Below are 25,247 nucleotides of genomic sequence, written 5' to 3'. Positions count from 1 at the left end.
GTGTTCGTCCAAAATATTTCTCTATGACATGATCTCATTTTATCCTTTTCATTTATGGTTTTATTTAAATAGATTAATATTATTTTAATACATCATATATATATATATATATGATGTATTGATATTTATTGAGGAGTTTGAGAATTTTATATGAAAAATAAAAAAGTGTCATAAATGAGTATTGATTTGATAATAAATATTAGATTTTTTTTAGGGGGCCTAATTATTATTCAAAGCCCAAAGTAAAGCCCAGGCCCGAAATATTGACGGAGAAGTAACGGCCGTCAAACTGACCGTTGTCTCTTGTATAAAAGGCTAACACTTTTATTCTCGTCTCTGGTCTGTAGATAATTATAGCCAAAAAAAATCAAAAGAAAAAAGAAAAAAAAAGTGGGAAATTTGGATGGCGTTGTTGGTGATGGGCTGCTCCGGCGAGGGTTCGGCGACGAAGACGATGGCGATGGAGGGAATCATGGAGGGGATTTTCTCGGAGGACGTGGACCGGCGGATCGGGGCGGCGAAGGAGATCCGGCGGCTCACGAAGACGTCGACGAAGCACCGGCAGCAGCTCTCCGGCTCCATCGAACCTCTCGTGTCGATGCTACGTTGTGGCGATCCGGAAGCCACCGAAGCCGCCATCCTAGCCCTCCTTAACCTCGCCGTGAAGGATGAAAGGTGAGAGCTTTTAGATCCCTCCTTGGTTTTTTGGTTGTGGATATGTATGAAATTAGGTTTGAAGTAATATATTTTTCTTTCCAGTTTTCGTTTTTGGTTTTGGTTTTATCTATTTATTTATTTATTTATTTATTTGATGGATTTTAGTTAAATAAAGATTTTTTTTTCTTGGAATTTTTGGAATTTATGGAATTTTCTATTGTTAGGTTACTTCGGTCATGAATTGTTTGATTCTATAATCTTTGATTTAGAAACATGGTAGGGTATGTTTTGTGTTGATATTTATACTGTTTGATTTATTTTAAAACATGGAGACTTTGTTGTTGTCTGGTGGTGGATGTTTTGGGTTGTTGGGAATTCTGATTTGCATGGTTGAATTGATTAATTTACTCCTTTTTTGCTTGTGCTTATGTTGGAGAGAGAGAGAGAGAGAAGATTTTAGAATTTCTTGAAGAGAAGGAACTGATATATTTGCTGTCTTAGTTTTCTCTTACTTTAATTTAAAAAGAAGGTTTTTTGCTTTTTATCTATAGATTTTTATTCTATATGGACATGGACTAAACTTGAAATTTTAGATATTTGTAATCTTTAGGTTTGTTTTTTGAGCTTTGTAAGTAGCCTGGCTGAAATTCATTTGAAGACGTGCGGAGGTATGGATTTTAAGATGAGTTCTGAGTTGGATCTGCTTTTCTTAGTTAATTAGGTTTCTGATGCTAGATTGAGCAATAAGGAAAGAACATGAAGGGGGTGAATCAACAGCGAGCTTAGCCACAAAAGGCAAATATAAAGAGCTTTGGTCCTCGTGGTGGCCATAGCTTTTACTTTTAAATTGCCATTAAAGTAGTAATCATCCTCTTTATGTCTCCCTTTTTCTTTCTTTTATGTCTTTTATTTTTATCAATCCAATCCATTGGCCAATTGTTTGTTTCCATTCGGTGTCTTGACGTTGAAGAGATATATAGTTCAGGTTTATGGAGTTTGCTGGTAACTTTTGAGCAATCAGGTTCATTGAAGTGTAACATTAATGAAATTTGCTTTATACACAGGTCTTTTAATATTAAAATGTTGACGAAGGGAGGTTGAATCCTCATTATCCACATCACATGATTTATCTTCTGTTGATTATATCAGGTGTTTCCTTTTTGTTATTTCACGAATAACATTCTCAAAAAGACATTGTTTTAACCAAATATATTATTGGCTTAGATCTTACAGTTGATTGGGAGGAACTGCATGAATTGCCTTAGGAGAAAAATAATACAGTGATCACATTTACTTCTGTCTGTAGATATCCAAGTTTAGTCATAATAAGATTTATTGTTACCAAATGTTACCTTTTGGCTTTTTTTGCTTGCCGGGGCTTTGTTCTTGTCATGAGAATTTGCCTAGTTGCAGCAGAACTTTAATTCCGCATAACAGAAAAGTTGTTAACATCGTTGAAGATTTGTTTGCATTTCAAATTTTCAATAAGACCGCTTTTAAGTTATGGTGGAGCCACAAATGATGGTTGATATCTGAAAACCATCTAACATCATGGAAAGGTATTTTTCACTATAAATGAGTGCCAACGAGGGTATAATTAGCAGCAACCTATTGTATTTGTCAAGGCTTCATCATTCATCAGAATTTTTTGCAATATGAGCAAATTTTGAATAGTAAGCTTCTAGTATAAATCTTGTGTGTTTGTGTGTGTAGTTCTTCTCTTAGTCTGTGTGATACTTTTGCAGGAACAAGATCAAAATAGTGGACGCAGGTGCTCTTGAGCCACTTGTTGAGTTTTTACAATCAGCAGATATGACTTTGCAGGAGTATGCCACTGCTGCTCTTCTCACCCTGACAGCTTCTTCTGCCAACAAACCAACTATCAGTGCTGTTGGTGCGATCCCCATCCTCGCCAAAATCCTTAAAGATGGAAATCCTCAAGCAAGGATTGATGCAGTTAGAGCCCTTTATAATCTCTCCACGCTTCTGGAGAATGTCAATACAATTCTCGCTAGCCAGCCCATTCCGGCTTTAGTTAACTTGCTTAAGAGCTGCAAGAAATCATCCAGATCTGCTGAGTATTGCACTGCTCTTTTAGAATCATTATTAAACTTTGAGGAGGCAAGGAATGCGCTGACAGCAGAGGAAGGCGGAGTTCTAGCAGTTGTCGAAGTTCTTGAGGAGGGATCACCTCAAAGTAAGGCGCATGCATTGGGAGCTCTTCTAACAATGTGTGAGAGTGATCGAAGCAAATACCGAGAAGTGATTCTCAAAGAAGGGGTGATACCAGGCCTTCTGGAGCTGACAGTCCATGGAAGCCCCAAGGCTCAATCAAAGGCTCGAACACTCCTACAATTACTGAGGAACTCTCCGTATCCCAGACCAGAGCTACAAGCAGATACTCTTGAGAACATTGTCTGCAACATTGTGTCCAAAATTGACAATGATGACCGTGCGGAGAAAGCAAAGAAGATGCTTGCTGAGATGGTGCAAGTCAGCATGGAGCAGAGCCTGAGGCACATGCAACAGAGGGCCATAGTCTGCACTCCAGCTGAGCTGCCTCTTGCTAATCGCCCGGCTCGGGTTCCTTCAAAATAGTGGATCCTTTTTCACCTTCTGTCAATAACTCCGCTGTGGATTAAATTTTCTGTAGAGAATAGGAAAGAATAACATAGATGCCAGTCCAGGCCATGTTGGTATCAGGTGACTGGTAATGAAAGCATTGATATGAATAAGTATGTATGTTGTGTGCTCCCCTGATGGAACTTCTTGTACAATAAACTTGATACTTTGTTTTCATATCCAACAGTGGATACCTTGGTAAACATTTGGAAATCATAATCAACAAAATTGTTAAATTATTTAAGTTTGCTGAATTCTTCAGGTCTGAAAGCCATTGATTGGACAAAAAGCTTCAAGCTTTTTCTCAAATATGGAAGGATTGAAAGATAAGCTCCAAGATTCAAGGTACTTCTTTTTTTATTATTTCTGAATAATTGTTGCTGTTTGTATTGATTTTGCTTCTTATTAACTCAGCTTTTGACCAGACTTCCCGGTGATGTATATCATGTTCTAAAACTTTATATTATCGCACATGACAAATCGCATTATCAGTATCTGTACTAATTAGCTTCTTGTATACTTTCTGATTAATTGTTTGTATTTCTACTAATTACTGCCTTAAAACCTTGAAATTGCTTATTAAATCCACCTTCTCAGTTGATCCATCAGCTGTAAACAATTTTTGCTTGAATTGTGCCATGTTGATAAGACTTTTGGGTGATTTATCTCTTCTTCTGAACTCTGACTATTACTCCTTTTTAGTTTCTGTGTATTCTTTTTAATTACTTGTTATTATTTGTACTAATTAGCTCCTTAAAACCTTGAAATTACTATTAGTACACAATTTAGCTTGAATTGTGCCTTGTTAATAAGACTTTTCCGCGGTGTATCTACCGTTCTAAACACAACTGTTACTTGTTATTCGTACTGATTAGTTTCTCGTATTCTTTCTAATTAACTCTTGATATTTGTACTAGTTTTCCCCTTCAAACCTTGCAATTGCATGTTATGTATGCCACCTTCAGGTGAAGCATTAAAAACAGACAATTTGGTTGAATATCATCTTGTTAATCAAAATTTCACCTCTGCAATTTGTTCCTGTTTGTCAATACATTTTTGTCAAACAATATGCATTTTGGTCATATTGAAGATTTAATTACATTAATAACGTCATATGATCTGTTTGCATGCTAATATCTGCAAGTTTAGAAACTAGATCCAACTAGAGAACTTTGTTTATTAGTGTTTAACAATGTATGTTTACCTTCATTAGGTGTTCTTTATTTGCATGTCTAGCATGTTTTTGATCCCATTAGTCCAAACTAATCTTGGTCACATGAGCTCACATGCTCAACTAGCCAACAATCACTAACTTATGTCAAACTTGACTACTTTGTCTTTTTCTTGTCCAATAAATTTACATATATACCCCTACAAAATGTAGAAATTTACAGATAATACTAATAATATAATTCTCCAATTCTTCAGTATAGTTTTTTTATTTTTTGAAAGATAGTTCTAGTTAAACTAACATGTTTGAACAATACAACCGACAGAGGAAATTGTCGAATAATTATAGGCTTATTAAGGTGTATAAATTCAAAATCTCTTCATTATAATTTTTAATTTTTTTTCAAAGATAGTTATAGTTAAACTAACATGTATGAATAATGCAACCGACAGAGGAATTGAATATGTAATTATTGGCTGATTAAATTACATAAATTTAGCCAAAAAAAAATCTATTCAAATGGATAAGATTTTAACTAAAAGTTGATTTAAGGGTCTAATTCACAAAGATTGGGTGCAAAGTCCTAATCAATTAGTGCACTCTTCCTGTCAAATTCATCAGATTATGACCCTACACCCAAATTTTCTGACGTGACCATTAATGTTCCATGTCAGGGTTCTAATTTAGGGTTTATGATAATAAACTCAAAGTCTTAATAATTTTTTTTAATGATTTTATAATCATTATAAAATTATGTGGATCCAAATGAACTAAATAATTTCACATTTAATTAAGAGAAAAATTTATTCTTTTTTATCCCTACAACATCACCTAATTATTATACTCTCCGAACAATCATATTCTTTGGTGATTAGTTAGTTAAATATTTCAACAAAATATAAATTAATATTAATATCTTCTGTTTTTTTTTTAAAAACTATATAATTAGTAATTAAAACAAACTTTTGCTTTTCAGAAATTTTTTTTCATAAATGTAAAAGTACATATATTAAACTTTTTTTCAGGTACTTACATGTAAAAACAATTATAAAAAAAAAACAAGGCGAGGAATCCACGTGGGACTTCTCACAAGTAACTTAAAAATAATAAAATAAAACATTTAACTTGCATTGCTAAACACGTGAGCGATCACGTGATCCCGTAAGAAGTGGAACAGCTTTAGCCACACACGCAATCCGGGAGTCAAATCATTGGCTTGACCTATAGCGCCACGTGTCCCTTGCCGACACGTGTAAGTGATTGCAGGGCCCCATTTTTAACAGCGAACTCTAATCTCGAGGCCAATTAACGGTTGGATTAGAAGACATTTAACGGTTGTGGGTGTAACGGCGTTAATTCGGTGGGAAATAAGACAAAATGGAGACAGCGCGGTGGAGAGAAACGAGTCTCTTCGTTTTGAGCATCATCTTCTCTTTCTCTCTTGGTTTCACTCCTCCTTCGAAGAAAGAGAGCTTCGTGGCTTCGCCATTGCTTTACTAGCTCTGAATCTTTGGTTGGGAGTGGTCTGGTGGAAGAGATCGGGCGTGGCGCTTGCTGTAGAGCGTTGTTTCGGTGTGTTTCGTGAGGGTTTGGAGGCGTCGGTGGTGTTTGGTTTGTTGCTGGGAATTTTGGGGTTTGGATGGTTGTGATTTCGTGGATGAATGCGTTTTAGAGGTGAATTTGTTGTCTTTGTGGGAAGTTTAGTGAGGGATTTGGTTCGCTGTTTCTATTTTTTTTTGCTCCCCTTTTTTTCATGGAGCTCTGGTGGTTTTATGTGGCTTGGGTTGGGGATAAAGGATGATTTTTTTCTTTCATATCAATTTTGCAAAGATTGGCTATTGCAATGTAAATTTTGAGCCTTTTTTTTTAAAAAAAAAATTTGGCTTGAAAAGGTTGTCTTTTTGTGTGTTTGTGTCTGCGCATCTTCATGCTTATGTTGGTGATGTATTTGATAAAATGGGGGCTTAGTATGAAGTCAAAGTTTAAGGATTTTTTGTTATTGTAAAATTTTAAATTTTAGATTTTTAGTCTATTTTAAGTACAGTTGTAATATTTGATCTTGGAGTCAAATTTGGATCTTGAGTTTAGATATGGGAAGCAATATTGGATATGTGAGAATTATGTCTGATTTGACTATTAACTATGAGATATGTTTCCTTTTCAGGTGATTTCAATGCATTTGATGGTGATTTTGGAGTAAAATGTCTCGGGAAACTGAAGACTGCGTTGGTGTTCAGGTTCAATTTCTCTCGGATAGATGTGTGGGATGGTGTCTTACATTTTAAACAAGAATGCGTGGTGGATTTATTTCATTTGAAAGTATGTGTTAGAAAAGAATGAATAATAGAAGAAAAAATAGCTACTTGATCTACACGTGTAGTACAGCAAGCATCCTCGATGACTTAGATTAGAATTTGTGTTTTGTCATGAAAGGATTTGTGGAATTGAGGAAACTTTCTTACAGGTAAGATGCAAGCATTCCTTTTAAATAGTGTTTGCATTGCTGATGATCCACCATTTGGATCTGTCAGTAATGAAATTTTGCTTGGTATGGGGAATTGACAAGAATATATCAGGTTAGTTTAGTAGAAACTTTTGAGTTCAAAGTCGGTCTTCTGCTCATCCCAATATGTCTGGAAGTTGTGCTTTTTGGGTGACAAAATGTTGTCATTTACCACCACCTGTGATATTTTCAGCATAAAGCCTCACAGTTTTTTTTTTTTAATGATGCAATCTTATTGCACAGAGTATTGAAATCTTTGTCAGAAGTCAGCCTGTTTTGCATGATTGAGTTTTATCATATGAAAATTATATTTAAGCTCCTTTGTGTCGTACATGCATGAGGCTGTTCTGTAGAAATTCTAATGTTTGAAATATTGGCAGGGTGAGTGTTTGCCCAGTGGTTCCATATCATTTGGCCGGTTTGAAGCTGAATCATTATCATGGGAAAGAAGGTCTTCATTCTCTCATAATAGATATCTTGAGGAGGTTGAAAAATATTCAACACCGGGCTCGGTTACTCAAAAGAAGGCTTACTTCGAAGCCCACTTTAAGAAAAAGGGTCGTCTCCCTTATGCTTCACCAGAAGGTCAGAATGCATTTGAATACCAGACTACTGAAGATGGTAGTGAAGAGCATATGTATTACATGGAGGATTACCTAGATCATGGTGATGGAGAGCAACAGCAATTCACTTGGTATGATGAAAAAAAGTCCACTTTAGATGAGGATAGGAATGATATTCGGGAGGTCAATGGACGACAGATTCTGTTTTCTTGGTTTGATGAAAAGTCACCTGTCTCAGATGAGCACAAATGTAATGCCATGGAGAGCAATGGTGCACAACCCCAATTCGACTGGTATGATGAAACACCTGTTGTCTCAGGTGAGCATGAACATAACATTGTGGCACATGAACAAGAGGAAATAATTTCTCCAGAAGTCCAATCAGAACCAGCTCACTCCAATGAAGAAGTTCTAGATGCCTCTATCAAGCTAGCTGGGACGAATGAAAAATTAAAAGTTCAACTTGCAGATAATTCCATGCCATCAAATAAGGATGAAACCCATGGAGTAAAAGAACAGGAAACTGATAAAAGAGTTGGGACTGTGGACAAACTTGAAAAGAGTGAAACACCTGAGAGTCATATTCTTGATAAACAGAGTTCCTCTACCCAGCAGGAAACAGTAAAAGTGTTGCCCAAGGTAAGAACTGCCAACCTCTATTGTTTTTGAAATTACTAATCTGACATTTTACTGAAATGAGTTATGAACAGAATTATAAGCATTATTTTTTTCCCTTTCTCAATAATTTGGTTCATCCAATTGTAGTTAAAACAACAGGAACAGTGACACTGTTTCAAAAAGTTCGGTCATTGGAAATCTCATCATCTGTGCGTTGGTCAATTGCTTCCTTTACCATTGCAAAGCTAACACCTTTTCTGTTGCAACTTCATTCGCCAACAGATAAATTGATGACTATAACCTTCTAGAAAATTGCTAACACATGCATTGAAATTAATGGAGCATTTATGATAACTTTGATTTTTCCAAAAGAGTATGATTTTGAAATGAATTATGAGATAATACCTTGATACTTTGGATCTGCTCATCAGTTCAGTGCCTTATTTCTCTTATTATTACTCGCTTCAGGTGAAGGCATCAGCTGAACAGAAACCTGCGAAATCAAAACCAAGGACCTCAATACCTGTTCCACAGAACCTTAGAAGGTTTTCAGCCGGAAAGAATTATCCATCTCCTGACAAGGCAGTGGCCAAAACCTTGGTTAAAGTCCAAAGGGAAAATACCTTGAGGACAAGAAGGGATAAAGAATCATCTCTAAGGGTTCCGACACATAGAAGTTCTGATCCTAAAAATGGCAAATCTTCTGTAAGAAATTTATCCATCTACTTGGATTTTTTGCTTATCTCATATGGTTATTGTGTTTGGCAGATTATATATATATATATATATAAAATCATTTATAATATAATATAATGGAAGAATTTGGTTTTTTTTTTTTGGTCAGATTTGGTGATATGTTTTAGTCAGTTATGGTGTCTTCACGGTTATTTACTGAACCTTGAAAGAATATTATGGACAAATTATAAATCCTGATGTAAAATTTGAATGTTGATTCTCTATATGAATTTCAAAGCCCCAGTAACTGTATGAATATGAACTTTTTTAGTTATCCAATGTTGAAAAGGGAACAGATTGAATCAGGTATGTCTCACCATCCCTTGTCCTAATTGTCTTTGCCAAAAATTTGGCATGAACTAAGAGATGTTGAAGTTACTGTTCTTGCAAGGTTATATTTACATCTTCTCAGTTGTTTACATTAGGCGTAATTTCACTTAAAAGAGGCCCATATTGTTGAAGTAAGACTTGGTGGATCATCATGAAATTATTAATGTTGTTATTGTTGATTGTCAATTTTTCAAATAATGATTGTTTCTGATGCCTTTGATGATTGATTATTTCTTTCAAGACTGTTCTTTTTCTAACTGGGATTGATCACTTGCAGGATTTCAATAATTTGTCAGCGAAAGTTCATCGGGAGAAGAAAAGGTATTTAATACTATCCACCTGATGTTATGCTTTGCCTCGTATTCCTCTATTTATTTATTCAGTCAGCTGTTCTAATATAAAAATACATTCCAGTGAGATCAGCCAGATCCAAAAGAAAGTTGGTGTCATTCCTAAACCCATTTCTGGCATGTGTGATGTAGATGTACGTCGATCTGCGAACAGGTTAGCAAGCAAATAGATGCAATTTTTTTTTTCTTTCGAAATGTAGCCATCTGAATATTTTGCTGTTCATGCAGGCCTCAGATATCTGTTATTTCAAGTAAATCAGATGTAAGGCAAAGCAATGTAATTTTTAATTTCAAAAGTGATGAAAGGGCTGAAAAGAGAAAAGAGGTAATCTGCACTTGGTTTACCTGTTTATGGCTAATGTTGCTAGTGCTATTATAATCTAATGATTTTATTTTTTATGTTTTACCTATTGTGTAGTATTATTTGAAGTTGGAAGAAAAACAGCAGGCCAAAGAAGCAGAGATGAATGAGATGCAAGCTAAAACACAGGCATGTGGAATTTATCTCATTACAAATTTTATCTGTCACATTTCGCTTACAGTAATCTTCTTTGTCATTATCAGTTGGAATTTTGTATCATAAATATTACTTTTCATTACTTTATGTTTAAGTAGATTTAATTGTCACACAATAGAAACTGAAAACATGCTCAATTGTTTTCTTGAAATTGCATATTCATCATGATCAATAGACATGCTGGATAAAATCTCTCTGAAAGCTGTATACCTGAAATTATGTTTCCTTGGCTAATAGAGCAGCAGAGCAGCTAACAAAACATAGCTGAAGTTTTCTTGGAATATCTCGATTGTTTAGAGTGTTTTGTTTTGAAAAGGTTCTTTTTTCCTTAAATTTATGTGTTTTTACAGGAAGAGACAGAAGCTCAAATAAAGCAGCTGAGGAGAAGCCTCAATTTCAAAGCAACACCTATGCCTTCTTTTTACCATGAATCTACACCAAGTAAAAAGGTAACAATATCATGCATCCTATTCTTTAATATTTGAGTTAACAACTATCTTATGATGACATGAAAGAATTAAAGGGATGATACTTGCTTGATGTCAAATTATGTGTATGCTAGGAAGTAATAGAGGTTTTATAATACTTTTGGTGGTTAGCTAATTCTTTTTTTTAAAAAAAAAAAAAAACTTTTGTTTTAGACCACACAAGTTGTGACTAGGGGCATGCATCTGATCTTTTGACTTTCTAGCCATATTTTTCAATTCTGCCAATGAGAGTAATCCTTGGTAGAGCTGTAAAGGTTTGCTTAATAGCAACCCAGGCACCACCAATTCAAGGTGAGGACAGAGAGTTCATAAAAGTTAAACCAAACACCATATTTTGAGACACCAAACAATCTAAATGTCATTGATGAGAGAAACTGATTTGCTAGTAGCCGTCATGAATCTATCGCTTAATAAAATTGCCCAAGCTACAAGTAGTCACTTTTGGTGCTATCTTTTTGTGTTTTAAAGGGGGCGAATTCTTTTAATCATACTTGAAGAATACTAAATATGCAATGGGTAGTCTGTCAAATCGTGCAACTTCCTTTTTGGACTTTGTCATGACTTTATAACCATGCAAACTTTGGGCTTTTCTGTTGAAATGTATTTATCATTGCCCCTTGAGAAATGCAACCTTGCTTGTTGCCTACTTATTTACTGTATGTCACGAGACTTCAATTATCACCGAGTAAAAACTTCTGCATTTGCATGCACAGACTGTTGGCGCACAGGCAAAGCCTATGAACCTGCGGTGTCAATCCGCAAGCCCAAGGAGAAAATCTTCAATCAAAGATAGGTCTCAGCAGGCAAATCAAGAAGTTTCTTCCCAGTCCAGGGAATCAGCAAGCTCAACTCATGTTGACCCAAAAGCATCTGAAACTGAAGCCGAAGTTAACAGTCCAAATCCAAAAGACTCCCTGAGCAAAGAAACCACAAAGAAAACCGAGAGAAACAAGACTTCTGTACATCAACAAGAAGTAGAGAACAAAACAAAGAAAGGAGAGAGAGCGAGGAAGATGAAGATGATGAAGAATGTTATCAGTGGAGGTGTTGCAGTCCATGTTGCATCTTAAGGTGTTCTATTTTTACACAAACTTCATCCTATTTATTGTTCATCTCTGAAAATAAGAGGTAGACATGGATGAACTTGCAATCTTTCTTCCATTCTCTACCTTTTCTAATTGACTAGCCATTCATTTGTCATTGTGAATTCGCCTTTCGCCTTTTCATATTACTGAATGTGTGACTTATCTTTTGGAATTCTTCATGAGCTCAAAGCCTCAACTAGTGATATTTGTCTACAAAGCATAATAAACCAGGGAGTATGGTTTTGTTCTTCATTGTCAGTTGTATAAGACATTGCTTCTTATGAGGCTTATTGTTAAGAGGGACAAGGAACAGCACTGAGTTTTATTTGGTCATATTATTAGACTCAGGAGTTGTTTTGATTCTTTTGAATACACCAACAACAGGCACAGCCCTTCTGTTCCTCAGCCTTTCAGGGCTTTTGCTTCCTCATTGGAATTGTTTTATTGGATTAGGTTCAAACATTATGTTATTATTCTTCATATATATAATATTTCTCTACAAATTATATATATATATATATATATATTGATAAATTTAGGTATGGGTAAAAATTATCCACTAGCAAATAATACTTTTTAAAAAATAAATATTCAGATATCGTGTCGAGATACCATTGGTCACACGCGTCAAGAAAAAAACAATATAGAAAAGAATAAAGTGAAATCACCTCCCGTGTCACCCTTCGTCTACATCTTTTAACCGTTGTAGTGAGCGAATGGTGTCCTTATTCTCACCAACGGTAACCATAACCAGCTGCTATTTTCTAGAAATCCCCATTCCTTTTTGCCGCCATTGGCTTCGCACGTGTGCCTCGCGAGCCGGAAAACGACATAAATCCCCCTCCATTCGCTTGCTCTTCGTCGCTCCATCTCTCTCCCTCGCCGCTTGAAAACCCTAACCCTAATCCAATGCTCTCAACGGCGATGAGAACCGTCTCCTCGTCGCCATGGCGATCTCGAGGCCATCTCGATAGCGTGATCTCCGGCTACGATCGCATCGAGAAGACCTACGTCAGAAGAAGAAAGATGGCGGAGAACCAGCCGGGAAGCGGAGTGGCGATGGCGTCGTCACCTCCATCGGAGGAGTTGAAGACCTGTGCTGATTGCCGCACTTCAATGACCCCTCTCTGGCGGAAAGGCCCATATGGTCCTAAGGTTCTTCTCCATCTAGCTCCTCCTCCATCGTCGTTGGGTTTTTGATCTATTTCTTTGCTTCTGAGACTAGTGGGTCTCTTGTGTTTGTTCTTGTTTGTAGTCGTTGTGCAATGCGTGCGGGATTAGGTACAGGAGGAGGAGGCCAATGGCGAATGAAGGTGGTGGATCGAAGGCGAAGGCTATGAAGAGCGGTAAGAGCGGCGGAGAGGAGGAGGAGAAGAAGGAGAGGATGGTGCTGTTACTGATGCAGCACCGGAGCAAGAACGCAACGCCGGAGGAGATTGTCGGCAGTGGCAGTGGTTATGGGAGGCAAGAGGCGGAGGCGGCGCTGCTTCTCATGGCACTCTCTAGTGGTCTCGTCATCCCTTCTTAGCAAGTACTCATCTTCCTTTCCGTTCTCTCTTTTGTCTTATCTTCAGAGAGAAAGAGAGATTTTTAGGGTTTTGAAAAGTTATTTAAAGTTTTTTTTTTTTTAGTGAAATTTGTTTATTTAGGGTTTAATATTAAAATCTCCATTTCCTAAAATGTGGACGTAAAAGAGTCTTTTATATATATATATATATATATTATTTTTTTGAAATTTTATTTATTTAATTTGTTTTTTGAATTCAGTTGGTAATAATAAATTTGTAATATTTTTTTTAAAGAAAAAGTGTGGCCATTTTATGGGAATATAAAATTATAAATAGATGCCAAAACAAAGATTAAAAAAATGTTTTTTTTTTTTTATTGAATTAATATAAGATAAATTAATTATAAAATAATACGTGTGAAAATGGAACATCTCTTTCGGCGTCACTTCTGTCTCATAAATGCATCAATGAGTAATTGACTAATTGGTCCTCACTTTTCCATTATATTTTGTTATTTATTTATTTGTTTATATTTTATATGACATCGTATTCTGTTATATAATTTATTTTTTACATAAAAATATATTATGTAATTGTAATATTTGTTTATGTTTATTATATATTTTTTTTTATATAAATGTGAAATGTTAAGACAGTAACACAGTTCTGCAATTGTAGATTTTGCGCAGCAATTAGGTAGGAAAATAATAATGAAATTATTATAAGTATAAAAATTTTCATTTGAGGATATAATCTTTAATGTCATGCTAAATAAAACAATTTTTTTTTAAAAAAAATATAATCAGTTAACATAGTTACTAATGTCATTTTATTAATATTATTTACTATTTGAAAATTTTCAAAATATGTACATTGATTTTTTTTTCAAATTTTTTATAAGCCAATGGATGACTACATAAATATTGACTATTATATTTTTTTTATATGTTTATTTTAAAATAAATTTTTTTAATAAAATTAACTGCTCTACATATACGGTATACCATGATTAATTACGCACAAACAACATTAAACAAATAGATAAATTGTGGCCGGTCAATCTATTTTGACACATTCCACCTTGCCTTCTTCCCTATTCCTTCCTCTTTCAAATAGATAAATTCAATTTCTTTAATTAATTCCATATACCACTAACTGCAAATAATAATAATAAATAAACAAATAAATATGTGGCTATTCAACAAACAATGACATTTCTATATCAGCCACCTTCCACCTTTGCCTGCCTTCTTCTCTACTCCTTCCTCTTCATCCTCTCCACATATCTCACATACCTTCTCTTCTCCATCTCTCTCTCTCTCTTTTTGATACCTACTCTTTTGAATTCTCAAACATGTCCAAAAGCCCACACCACCTCATGGATCAAACTCCTCATCTTCATTTCCCAACTAGTACTACTCTTTGAATCTCCAAGACTTGTTCTCTCAGATGACACACCTCCAGACTGCCCTTATCCATGCCTACCACCTCCTTCATCTTTCTCTGCAGGGTACCCTCCTCCTCCTCCAAGTCAAGGCATACCATCCTTTGGCTACTATCCTCCACCATCCGGCTATGTCCCTTACTTGTCTCCACCCTTTGTCAACTTACAAGCTCCTCCTCCTCCCAACCCCATCCTCCCTTGGTTCCCTTTTTATTACAGGTCACCACCTTCTCCCAACTCTTCTCCTTCTCTCCTTTCTCATCATGCTTCTACCTTCATGATCTTGCTTATAGTTTTTCCATGCTGCTTCTTGTTACTTGTCTAGGTTCATTATTATTGTATGTTTTATATTAATGAATAATTAATTATATGTTGTTCTTGTGCTGGATGATGAATTATCATGGAGGCTGTTTAGTCTTCATTTCATGTCTTTGTTTGGTAGGCAGAGCTTTCAGTGTTTGTTGTTCATTATTATTGTGAATTGTTCTCTGAAAGTTGTGTAAAAATGTAACTTAAAATCTTCAAAGAAGTGCTCTTCTTTTCTGCTTCTTGTTTCTTCAACATATATGTCTTGTTATTTTTAATCTTTGTTTGACAATGAGGGAATGGAATGGTACAAAAGAGTCATCAGTGCTGTGAGAGTTGGTGTTTGGATCTGTCTGGACACACCACCAAAGACTTGTATATTCAATAAAGTTGAGTGTTTGGTGATGTCTTAACATCTGCAAGCTGCCAATTGTCATGATCTCATCATGTTTCCTTCTGTATATCTTCAAGAATATGATATAGCACCAATCCTCAAATTTAAGGGCAAGATACATACCTGACCTGACACACTGAACTACAATAATCACTATTTCCTTACACCAATTAGTTCAAAAATTTTCTCACAAACTCTGCAACTCAAAGATCATGAAAAAAACAAGATCATGTAACTCAAAGATAAGAAGTTGTCACTTAAGAGATTCATTCCTTGAAAGCTATTCTCCGAAATAAAGCTTTAAAAGTTTGTCCACCATTTCTCGCAACTTTCTGTCCTTCCTCTGTTGCACTAGTTAAAAGCTCAACAACGGGATCCGCTTTGAGGTCTTCCTCTGGTATAGCTTCAAACAAAGGGTGATTCTCCAAACAAGTTCTCATCCAATCACCGAGCTCTTCAACATCTGTGATTGTATATATGATCCCCCCGACCTCCAATGCATATGCATACTCGTCGAGAAGCTGAATGCTGATGACTCTGCGGCGATGGTTTTTTTCTTTGAAGTGAGGATCAGGAAATAGAAAGAACATCTTAGATAGTTGTCCCTTCTCAAAGTAATTCGGAATGTACTTCATTGAATTGGTGCGAACAACAGAGATGTTCTCATACTGCCCTGGATTTGATGCACGCAAGGCTAGAATCCGCTCTTTTACATATTCTGAAACCTACACGGCAAAATATTCCATAATATAAAATGGAAACATAAAAAATAAGTCACAAAAGTATCATACTTGTTTACCTTGTCTCTGAGCTCCATTCCAATCATTAGGACATCAGGAAAAAGTGTAGAGAGGCTGACCAGCAATCCACCAAAACCACAACCGATGTCGGCAAACCTAACTTTGGGGACTGGTGCATCACATTTGTCTTGATCACACATTACAGAAGGGAAGAAATGAGGAAAGTGCTGCGCATAATCGACTTCAGAGGGGCAGATGGGAATTGGGAAATGAGAGTCACTGAGGGGATTACTGTGTGCCCTTGCTCTGTAAAACCGTTTCCTGGGTAGACGACCGGATTGGCCATTGTGATGTGCTTTTTCATTGTTATTTGACATTGGAATTAGTAGAAGATCTGCTGCGTATTGACAAGGAAAAAGAAATTCAGTATGTAATCTGCTAAATAGTGATATGATCACACATACACTAAGCTAAAATGAGATCCTTTATTCTTCATGACTAATAGATCAAATTGAAAAAGAAATAACCTAAAAGGACACATAAGAAAATTCAATTAATATATTATTCCTTACTAATTGAATAAAAGTATGATTGAAAAAATTACAGGACCTTGAGAGCAATTCTTAAATAACAGAAACAGTTCACATAAATACTGTTATCCTTTGAAGCCTTTTAATTAATAACTGTAACAGCGGAGTAGATTACTATGCATATCACAGAGCAGGCAAAAGTTTCCATTCTATGAAAAGATGGTAAATACAAGGACAAAATCAAGTAACAAACCCAAAGTCAACTACAAATGCAGCAGTGGAAGCTATTAGCTACTCAAATTATACCAAACTGAATGCTGGATTGAAAAGTTATAAAAGATGTTAGCATACATTGCATAATTCAGTGTAAGAATAGCACAAATGCAAAGCATCCACATCAACAAAGAATGAAACTCAGAACACAGCGGAAAGGGTGTAAAATATCCAAAGACAGCCATCTTGGAAACAAGTTCATATAGAAAACTCAGAGCAAACTGTTCAAAAAGTTGAATTATATACAAGCTTGTTGCATAAGCCAATACTACAAGTGCTCATGAATGTTTCAAGCAAAGGAAGATGACCATTCATACCAGATAATAAGGCATTTAATGAAAGTTAAAAAGCTCAATCCTTACTCTCAAATACATATATCTCAGGCGGTAACAAAGAAGATTATTCAACAAGAGCAATTGAAATTCAAACATGATGAATTGAAAGCCTTTAGAATTGAAAGATTTAAAAAGAAAATAGTCCAAGGATAGTCTGTTAATTTCCATATGAACAACAATATGACAGGACACAAAAGGGCTCACTTTTTTATGCAACAAACAATCATTTAGAGAGAGTAAACACGACGTCTTCAATTGAAATTGCATTCAATAACGCCAATCTCAATGGGTTAAATATGCGCCAAAAAAATACATCAGCATTCAATATCTGAAAAACTAAAGTTCAACCAAGATCTCTAGTTCAAAAATCATGTGGCAGGCCACACAAACGAAGCTGAAAAAGTTAAACTAAATTTACACAACAAGCATCATTGAAATCCAATGCTCAAGAATGCAAATACTAATCAAACATCCAGGCCCAACACTGGTAACTAGATAAGCAGAAAGTTCATCTTTTTAACTTAATAACACTTAAAAATAACCAGAAAAAAATGGCCTTTATCAAAATTCTCGAAACCAACTGGAAAACAACTAAAAAACATACATCATAAGATATAAAGAAAAAGCAATGAAATCCAACAAAGCCCCAAACTAGGTTATTACCTAAAGCCTTCTTCAGCAATCTTGAAAAGGCGTGCGGCTACTATTGCAGAGCTAAGAAATCTACAGAAACAAAGATGGCTCTTTCAGAGAGATCCATCGATGAGATGACAATAAAGTCCAGTACTTGCTTCAGCTCTAAGATGGAGAAGCTCACCTCCACGTAGGAAGCCAGGTAGGAAGCCAGAGAGGAATGCAATAAAGGTGGTCTTCCGCCGAAGGGACAACCGGAGAAGGGAAGGGGCCTCACGGCAGCGGCACGGTGGCGCAAACCCTAGGGCGCGGCGGCAAGTCTAAGAAGAAACAGAGTATTGTTTGGTTTTTCCTCTCTTTTTACAAAAGCCCCCAATTAAAGACTATTTTTTATTTTAAAAAACTATAAACATTTATGTAAATAAAAAAATTGGGTATTTTATTTTATTAAATCAACAGTTAAGGATTCTATACATTGTTTATCAAAAACATGAAAGAAGTTAAATTGAGTTTGATAATGTTAGAGAAAGCAGAGATTGAAATTAGAATTTAGTGGATTTTGAGGCGTGTAGAACAATGTCTTTTAGGAATTTATCGCCCTCAGGTCTGCACTAGGTTTTGCAACAATTCTCTCAGGATATAACAAAATCCCAAGATCAAACTTTGCAGAAAAGTAATGATCTTCTTTGAGAACTTTTCTATAAATATATGCCCGTTCTTCTTTTTAACCGATGTGGAACTAAACTATTCACACATACTATATTAACAGATAGTAATGCCTAAATTATTCTTTCCAGAGAACCAAACCACTAGAGGATGTGATGGGCCAAATGTGATTTGAGATGCTTTCAAATGCTATTGCCACCATTCTCACTTGCACAACACGCATGCTGATCAGTGATTTTTTTTTTTAATAAAAACGATAAACACTATAAGAGGACAGATAAATAGGAAAGTGAATTAATTATTGTGGTTTAATAAAATTTCAAAGATTCATCATATGGGCGGACAAACACATAGGATGATGAAAGCCTGTAATATTTACCTAAAATAATATATTAGAGATTATAATCTCATTATGGTAAAATTTTCTTATCATGTAATATTGAAAAAAAAATGAAAAATGCAACTTCACCGGACTAACACACATTGTCTTTTTTTTTATTCTATTAGTTGTCTATTCATTTAAAGTTAAATTTAATTATATTGCACTGATTAATGAAGATTTTAACATATAAACACTTTTATTATTTACTTATTTATTTAAAGTTAAAATTTGATTATGTTGTGCTAGTTAATGAAAATTTTAACATATAAACACTTTTATAATAGGCTAGTTGATATTTCATTCTTTGAAACTTACTTGTAGTATATTTATAATTATATAAAAAAAAAATAACAGATGACTAAGCAATAATCATCACAAACACAAAAATAATGATATAATTTAGTGACTATATTAGTAGTGGTATTTCATTTCCTTCTCTTTGCCAAAGTTAATGGGTTGAATAATACTTGTGGCTTACCACAACTCTCTCTCTCTCTCTATTTCCAAAAAAAATTTAAATAAATAAAATTCACTTAGAGAAAAAACATGTTAACCAACCATTATATTAATTTATGAGAGTGGTTAAAAATTAAATAACAACTATAATATACCCATATTAAAATTTTTTTTTAAACAAAAAAAAACCTTTGCAACAAGTAGATGATGGTTAGCCTGGTTATAACAAGACTCACAAACAGCATGTTTTCTCCGTTGCCCACAGACGCACCCTTAGTTTTGAAAAGTAAAAACGTTTTCTTTATGTTTGTAAAATGTGGTTCTGAGTCCTTTCAAGGACTAACCAGACCAGATAGTGTCCAAAGATTCAATCTGGAACTTTCGGTCCAAAAACTATGACTGTCCCTATCAATATGTTTCCCGCTATTTCATCCTAATCGTGTTTCATTTCCTACAAAATATCTTCCTTTGCAAAGAATAACATAATAAAAAACCCATGAACATAGTGATTTATTGATATTTGGGTTATAATTTTTAACAAATAATGAGAGTTTAAATTATATGTGAAACGCATTTTTGAGAGTGTAATTAATGATTATATACAAATAATCCCAACATTTACATGGACCCGCCATTGAACCTCCAGAGTCTTCCCATGGTCTCTCACAACATCCCATTCCATTGATAAATTATGCTCTCCTAGCTCTTATTCTTTCATCTTCCCATCATCATCTTCTCTTTATATACTCTGCCATTAATACAGATTAAGCTCTCAGTTGTACTTTTTCTTCTTGTTTTCCTCTCCATTCGTGGAGTTCAGCTTCATGGAACAAGAAGAAGAACAACAACAAGAACAAGAACAAGAACAACAACAACAAAAAAAAAGTAACTACTACTCAGTGCTTGGTGTTCATCCCAATGCTTCCCCTTCTGAGCTTCGCTCTGCTTACAAGAAGCTCGCCATGGTGAGTTGAAAGTTGTCATCTTTCCCCAATCCTTTCTCTAATTCTAATCCATTTGTTGTTTGGAGCTAATTGAAGAAGGTTGTATTCAATGCTTGGTAGAAATGGCATCCAGATAAACTGGGGAGAACAGAAGACCCATGCATTGTGGCAGAGGCCAACCAGAGTTTTCAGCTCATCCATGAAGCATACCAAGGTGGTTAATTACTCTTTCCCTTTTGTTCATTCATTAACCGTTTGAAGGAAGTATGTCATTGATGAATGTTTTTGTCTGATTTGTAGTGTTGTCTGACGAGAAGAAGAGGATATTGTATGATTCTGGACTCTATAATAATTCATTTGAAGATGAAAAAGATACAGAGGTATGGATACAAATCTCAGCATTCGATTAATGTTTTGTTCTCGCCTAACAAACACCGATACAGAAACGGTGACACAATACAACATGACACAGACATAGTGAGACAACAATTTATGAAAGTCAAGAATACGACACGGCACAACATGGATACAGTGACACTGTGACTCATGAAATTTAAGTACACATGCATGGCAAGACACTGCTATAAAAGATGTTATATATTTATAAAAAAAATTTATTATAAATTTTTCATGTAATATATGTCATATATTTATCTATAGATTAAGTTAATGATTTTGTGTATTGGGAAGTAATTAGAAAATATATTTGAATATTTTAGAAAAATCATTCACAAAGCGTATAGTATCTAGAGTATCCAATACCGTGCCCAGTGGTGCCCATGGTGCGTCTGTGTAGGATATAGGTATGACAATGGTACGTCAAGCTCCCTGGAGTGTCCGAGCTTTATAGGTTTTAACTCTCACCAGTGACATTCTGCTTTCTCATGAATGTAGGGTTTCACTGATTTCCTCCATGAAATGATGACCCTCATGGCACAAGTTAGAAGAGAGGTATATATATAGATACACAATTTTAAAGAAATGTGGGATTACTTGAAGTTTTATTTAATTATGATGTTTGGACATTGAGAACAGGGGAAGCAGTACAGTTTAGAGGAGCTGCAGGGAATGTTGGCAGACATGACAAAGAGTGTTGAGAACTGGGATTCATCCTCTAGTGCATGCTTTAGCTCTGATGCTCCAACAAGTACCAAGAGAAGTTGTGATTCAGAGACTCAGAAATCAGGGAGATGATCAGCACCAAGCATGCATTTGTCAGCAGGCATGGAGTTTTTTTGGCAGCATGAGATTTCAGTAAATGATCTTTATGAGCTGGAAGGATTGTATATAGAAGAAGAAGAAGAAGAAAGAAGAAGATGATGATGATGATGATGATGTAAATTGCTCTTGAATGGCACATTGCATGAGTTTTTCTCAGTGGATTTGTACAGGAAGAGTGATGGAGATTTCCAGCAAGCATTTGCTCATAGTGCTTGGAGTTTTGTGAGCTGGAGGTCTTGAATCAGTTTGGGAACAAATACAAATGTGAGTGTGAGTGTGAATGTGAATGTGAATGTGAATGTGAATGTGAATGTTTGTTCGTTGTAAAATACAATCTTGGCCAAACAAGGATGTGATGAGAGGCAAGTACGAATGCTCATGAATAAAGGTTTTTTTATATGTTGGAATTTTTTGTTTTATTTGTGATGTGTCTAATGAATGTAATTTTTTACATTAGTATGATTTGATCAAAGAGATGAGAGGCAAGTACAAATGCTCATGAATGAAGTTTTTTTCAGACGTTGGATTGACTTGTTTGTTTTATATGTGATGTGTCTAATGAATGTAATTTTTCACATTTCCATGGTTTGATCAAAGGATGAGAGGCAAATACAAATGCTCATGAATAAAGCTTTTTTTAAGATGTTGGATTGACTTTTTTGTTTTATTTGTGATGTGTCTAATGAATGTAAACTTTCGCTTTACTATGGTTTGATCAAAGCGCGTGTAGTCTTGTAGTATCTCAGGTCTTTTTGTTTGGGGAAAAATGTGAGTACTTTCTAATAGCAAAGGTTTACTCGAGCTAACAAAAGGAATAGATCACTCGAAAGGGAGTTGTGGGATCGCAGTGCTTATTTAGTCATCCGATCTCATACTCAGGAAGTCAAGAGAATGCCTAAGATTCTCAATCGAGATGTCGGAGAAGCGTTGGTTTGGGTTTTTATCTACAGAAATTCAAGCAATAACCATATAAATATCACATTACTGTAGTTTACGGTAATTATAATTAGAGAGGAGTCCAATTCATTGGTTTGATCATCACTAAACCTCAATGAGATTGAGAAATTGGATTCAAAATCTACAAGGTCGATTTAGGTAAAGGTCCAATTCATTCATGTACTCCCCTTTGTTCTTTTTTAATCTGTCGTGATTAACCAAATCTCACATACAAATAAACTTGGTTATTTTACAAAATTTTATAAAAAAATTAGTTATTTTTTTTCAAAATTACCCTTAATTTATATATTCACTTTTTTCTCTTATATTTAATTCTAACCAGAGAGTTGAATAGAGTGTTAAGGGTAATTTTGGTAAAAAAAAAAGTAATAAATACTTATTAATGTTAGAAAATGACAGATAAAAAGGAATAGAATGAGTAGTTTACAACAAATTATTGACATTTATTTTGTTTATAATTAAAAATAACATTTATGGCAACCACTAGATAGCCTAGTAGAAGTCACCATATGTGGTTGGTGAGTGATGCAAGATCGAATTTCTTGTGCTGTAATACTATGTAGTATTATACAAATATACTGTTAAATATTTTAGTATACTGTTCATTCACTGTTTACCGGGGTCCCATATGGTAGGAGCTGTATTTTTTCACCCATTCAGAGTTGCAAGGGACACGGGATTTACTACTATAGAGTTGTTATTGCTATACCATCTTAGACGCATGTGGTCGACCCTAATTGTTGTGTGTGTGTTATTAAGCCAATTAGTGTATTATTATGTATGACGGTTTTTTGACACCCCCCTCGCCAGATGGTATGACGGTTTTTTGACACCCCTCGCCAGATGGTGGTTGTTACTTTTTTTGTAAAAATAAAAAAATAAAAAATAACACTTATCACTCATCCCTCATCCTTCCGCTCAAATTGTGGCTGCACGATATGGACCCCACTATTTAAAGCAATGACCGAGAATTACACATGATTACACTCATGGAATTTCACTAGTTTTTCTAAAATTCTACACTTTTCCAACACAATAACAGAAAAGTTACAACTCTTGTCACTTGACATGCATGTGATAGAGATTTAATAAGTTAAATAAGTGTCAAGTAAAATAAGCTTTGTTTAGAACTTTTTCCTAATTTTTTACTACAAAGATATATGTAAATAAATGGGGCTTTTGCAGGTGTACTTCTAGAAAAATTTTAAAATTACATATTTGCCTCTGAATAAAAGTTAATTGCATACATACCCTTGAATAATATATATAATTGTGTATATACCCTTGGGTTCAAATTAGTTGAAAACCCATCCATTAACAAACAACAAATATATAAAATTACCATTATACCATTGCATATATACCCTTGAAAAGTTTTTTTTTAAGTTGTACAAAGATTATTTTGGACCTTTTGTATATCTTAATCCAAGTTATAACCATAGTTAATCAAGTTTGATTACCGAAATCTAACAGTAGGGGCATATCCGTAATTACCTATATTTTTCAAAGGCATATATACAATTATGTTTTTTCTGAGGGTAAATATGCAATTATAAAACTTTTGAAGGGTTTATAACCAATTCTCCCTAAATAAATAACAATATAATAAGCAAGGTGTATAAACAAATGGGTAAACTACCTAAGTAGTCCCTAAACTATAAGATTGTTCTTATTTTGGTCACTGAATTTTAAAAAATTTCAATTGCGTCCATAACTATTAATTTCCTTCCAATTAAGCCCATCTGATGAACAACATTAATGACAAGCTGGCATGGCTCGCCACGTCATTGCCAACTTTCCACGCCAACTTGCCAAAAATACCACATAGATTGTCTTCCATGTTCTTTTCTCTCTACAATAAAAACTCTCATCTCTCCCGATTTAATCCTCAAAATTCTATTTTTTTTTTCCATCTTTCCAATCATGATGTTAGGTGAGGTTTTTTTTTAATATTATATATTTTTATTTAATTACTAAAATGCGCGTGACATGATTTGTTTTTGTATAAGTTTTTTTAAAAGTTGCGGCTCGTACTCATTTTTTAATATTAATTTTTTTAAAAAAAAATTACGGTCCATCATTTTTTAATATTAAGCTTTTATTTTTTTTAAATTATTAGTATTTTATTTTTTTACATTCAAACCCATATAGTTTCATAATATTTTCTTATAACTTATTTTATTTCCACTTCTACTCTCTTATTTCTACTTAAACTAATTCTAACAGATAAAAATTATTGTTATATTTGGTCAAAATTTTAACAGATAAAAAGTATTATAGTCAAAATTTTAATAAGGTAAAAATTAAAATTATCTCCAAATATTAGAATAGTCAAATATACAATTATTGGGGCAGGTGGAAAACATTAATAAAAATTAAAATTATCTCTAAATATTATTGGAGGTTGATAGGATGAATTATTAGTGGCAGGTGGCACATACCATATTTACGAGAGCCATTGAATCAAATTAATCATAATTATCCATTTGCTTGGTGGAGACCTATATAAACCCTCAAAGTCTCTTTTGTAAAAATACACAAGCATTGGTGTAAGAAAGATTATCAATATAGAGAAAAGTTCTCCTCTAAAACTTGTGTTATTCTAGTTTTTGTGCTAAGTTATTTTATTTCATTTATATTTAAGCTAGAAAATTTCATATTTTTTAAAAACTGAACAAAGGATGCTACCATAGTCGAAAGGAACACCGACCAAGAGCCGTACGGACTCTTGATGAAAGAATAAGCTCATGAAGAAGGAACGCCGACGAAAGGCCACACTTTCTCTATGATTGCTAACTACTCAATCTTGATTAATGGAC

The 25,247-nt window shown here is 34.6% G+C and overlaps 6 protein-coding genes across 11 annotated transcripts; 5 read left to right on the top strand and 1 right to left on the bottom strand.

Moving 5' to 3' along the window:
* The first annotated feature begins 344 nt into the window (after positions 1 to 344).
* Positions 345 to 3,518, top strand: LOC120259178 (U-box domain-containing protein 4-like). The gene is made up of 2 exons (XM_039266733.1): positions 345 to 675; positions 2,403 to 3,518. Exons 1-2 carry the CDS (start codon positions 404 to 406, stop codon positions 3,253 to 3,255), a joined length of 1,125 nt encoding a protein of 374 aa, XP_039122667.1. The 5' UTR covers positions 345 to 403; the 3' UTR covers positions 3,256 to 3,518.
* A 2,313-nt stretch (positions 3,519 to 5,831) lies between these two features.
* LOC120258530 (protein WVD2-like 7) lies at positions 5,832 to 12,040 on the top strand. Of its 3 annotated transcripts, none has more exons than XM_039265975.1 (10): positions 5,832 to 6,124; positions 6,615 to 6,769; positions 7,334 to 8,155; positions 8,603 to 8,839; positions 9,477 to 9,520; positions 9,614 to 9,703; positions 9,778 to 9,874; positions 9,968 to 10,039; positions 10,417 to 10,515; positions 11,268 to 12,040. In XM_039265975.1, exons 1-10 carry the CDS (start codon positions 6,112 to 6,114, stop codon positions 11,622 to 11,624), a joined length of 1,986 nt encoding a protein of 661 aa, XP_039121909.1. In that variant the 5' UTR covers positions 5,832 to 6,111; the 3' UTR covers positions 11,625 to 12,040. The 3 variants fall into 3 exon arrangements, with proteins under 3 accessions (XP_039121909.1, XP_039121910.1, XP_039121911.1); XM_039265976.1 differs by having other exon boundaries at positions 5,833 to 6,121; positions 6,613 to 6,687; XM_039265977.1 differs by having other exon boundaries at positions 5,833 to 6,124; positions 6,615 to 6,687.
* Positions 12,041 to 12,211: 171 nt separating this feature from the next.
* LOC120258551 (GATA transcription factor 16-like) lies at positions 12,212 to 13,320 on the top strand. Its single transcript, XM_039266008.1, has 2 exons — positions 12,212 to 12,794; positions 12,895 to 13,320. The coding sequence occupies exons 1-2, from the start codon at positions 12,549 to 12,551 to the stop codon at positions 13,165 to 13,167; spliced, it is 519 nt and encodes a 172-aa protein (XP_039121942.1). The 5' UTR covers positions 12,212 to 12,548; the 3' UTR covers positions 13,168 to 13,320.
* Positions 13,321 to 14,355: 1,035 nt separating this feature from the next.
* Positions 14,356 to 14,916, top strand: LOC120258631 (pectinesterase inhibitor 10-like). The gene has a single exon (XM_039266087.1). It carries the CDS (start codon positions 14,356 to 14,358, stop codon positions 14,914 to 14,916), a length of 561 nt encoding a protein of 186 aa, XP_039122021.1.
* A 417-nt stretch (positions 14,917 to 15,333) lies between these two features.
* LOC120258549 (tRNA (guanine-N(7)-)-methyltransferase) lies at positions 15,334 to 18,147 on the bottom strand. 4 transcript variants are annotated; one of them, XM_039266002.1, is made up of 4 exons: positions 17,987 to 18,147; positions 17,833 to 17,892; positions 16,091 to 16,428; positions 15,334 to 16,016 (listed from the first exon to the last, which is right to left on the bottom strand). In XM_039266002.1, exons 3-4 carry the CDS (start codon positions 16,406 to 16,408, stop codon positions 15,558 to 15,560), a joined length of 777 nt encoding a protein of 258 aa, XP_039121936.1. In that variant the 5' UTR covers positions 16,409 to 16,428; positions 17,833 to 17,892; positions 17,987 to 18,147; the 3' UTR covers positions 15,334 to 15,557. The 4 variants fall into 4 exon arrangements, with proteins under 4 accessions (XP_039121936.1, XP_039121937.1, XP_039121940.1 ...); XM_039266003.1 differs by having other exon boundaries at positions 16,091 to 16,425; XM_039266006.1 differs by lacking the exon at positions 17,833 to 17,892.
* A 1,823-nt stretch (positions 18,148 to 19,970) lies between these two features.
* LOC120258550 (protein CAJ1-like) lies at positions 19,971 to 21,985 on the top strand. Its single transcript, XM_039266007.1, has 5 exons — positions 19,971 to 20,271; positions 20,371 to 20,464; positions 20,551 to 20,630; positions 21,145 to 21,201; positions 21,286 to 21,985. The coding sequence occupies exons 1-5, from the start codon at positions 20,131 to 20,133 to the stop codon at positions 21,442 to 21,444; spliced, it is 531 nt and encodes a 176-aa protein (XP_039121941.1). The 5' UTR covers positions 19,971 to 20,130; the 3' UTR covers positions 21,445 to 21,985.
* Positions 21,986 to 25,247: the final 3,262 nt, after the last annotated feature.

Source organism: Dioscorea cayenensis, chromosome 4, assembly GCF_009730915.1.
Source record: "Dioscorea cayenensis subsp. rotundata cultivar TDr96_F1 chromosome 4, TDr96_F1_v2_PseudoChromosome.rev07_lg8_w22 25.fasta, whole genome shotgun sequence".
Classification (NCBI taxonomy): Eukaryota; Viridiplantae; Streptophyta; class Magnoliopsida; order Dioscoreales; family Dioscoreaceae; genus Dioscorea; species Dioscorea cayenensis.
This window is presented reverse-complemented; position numbering and strand designations above follow the sequence as displayed.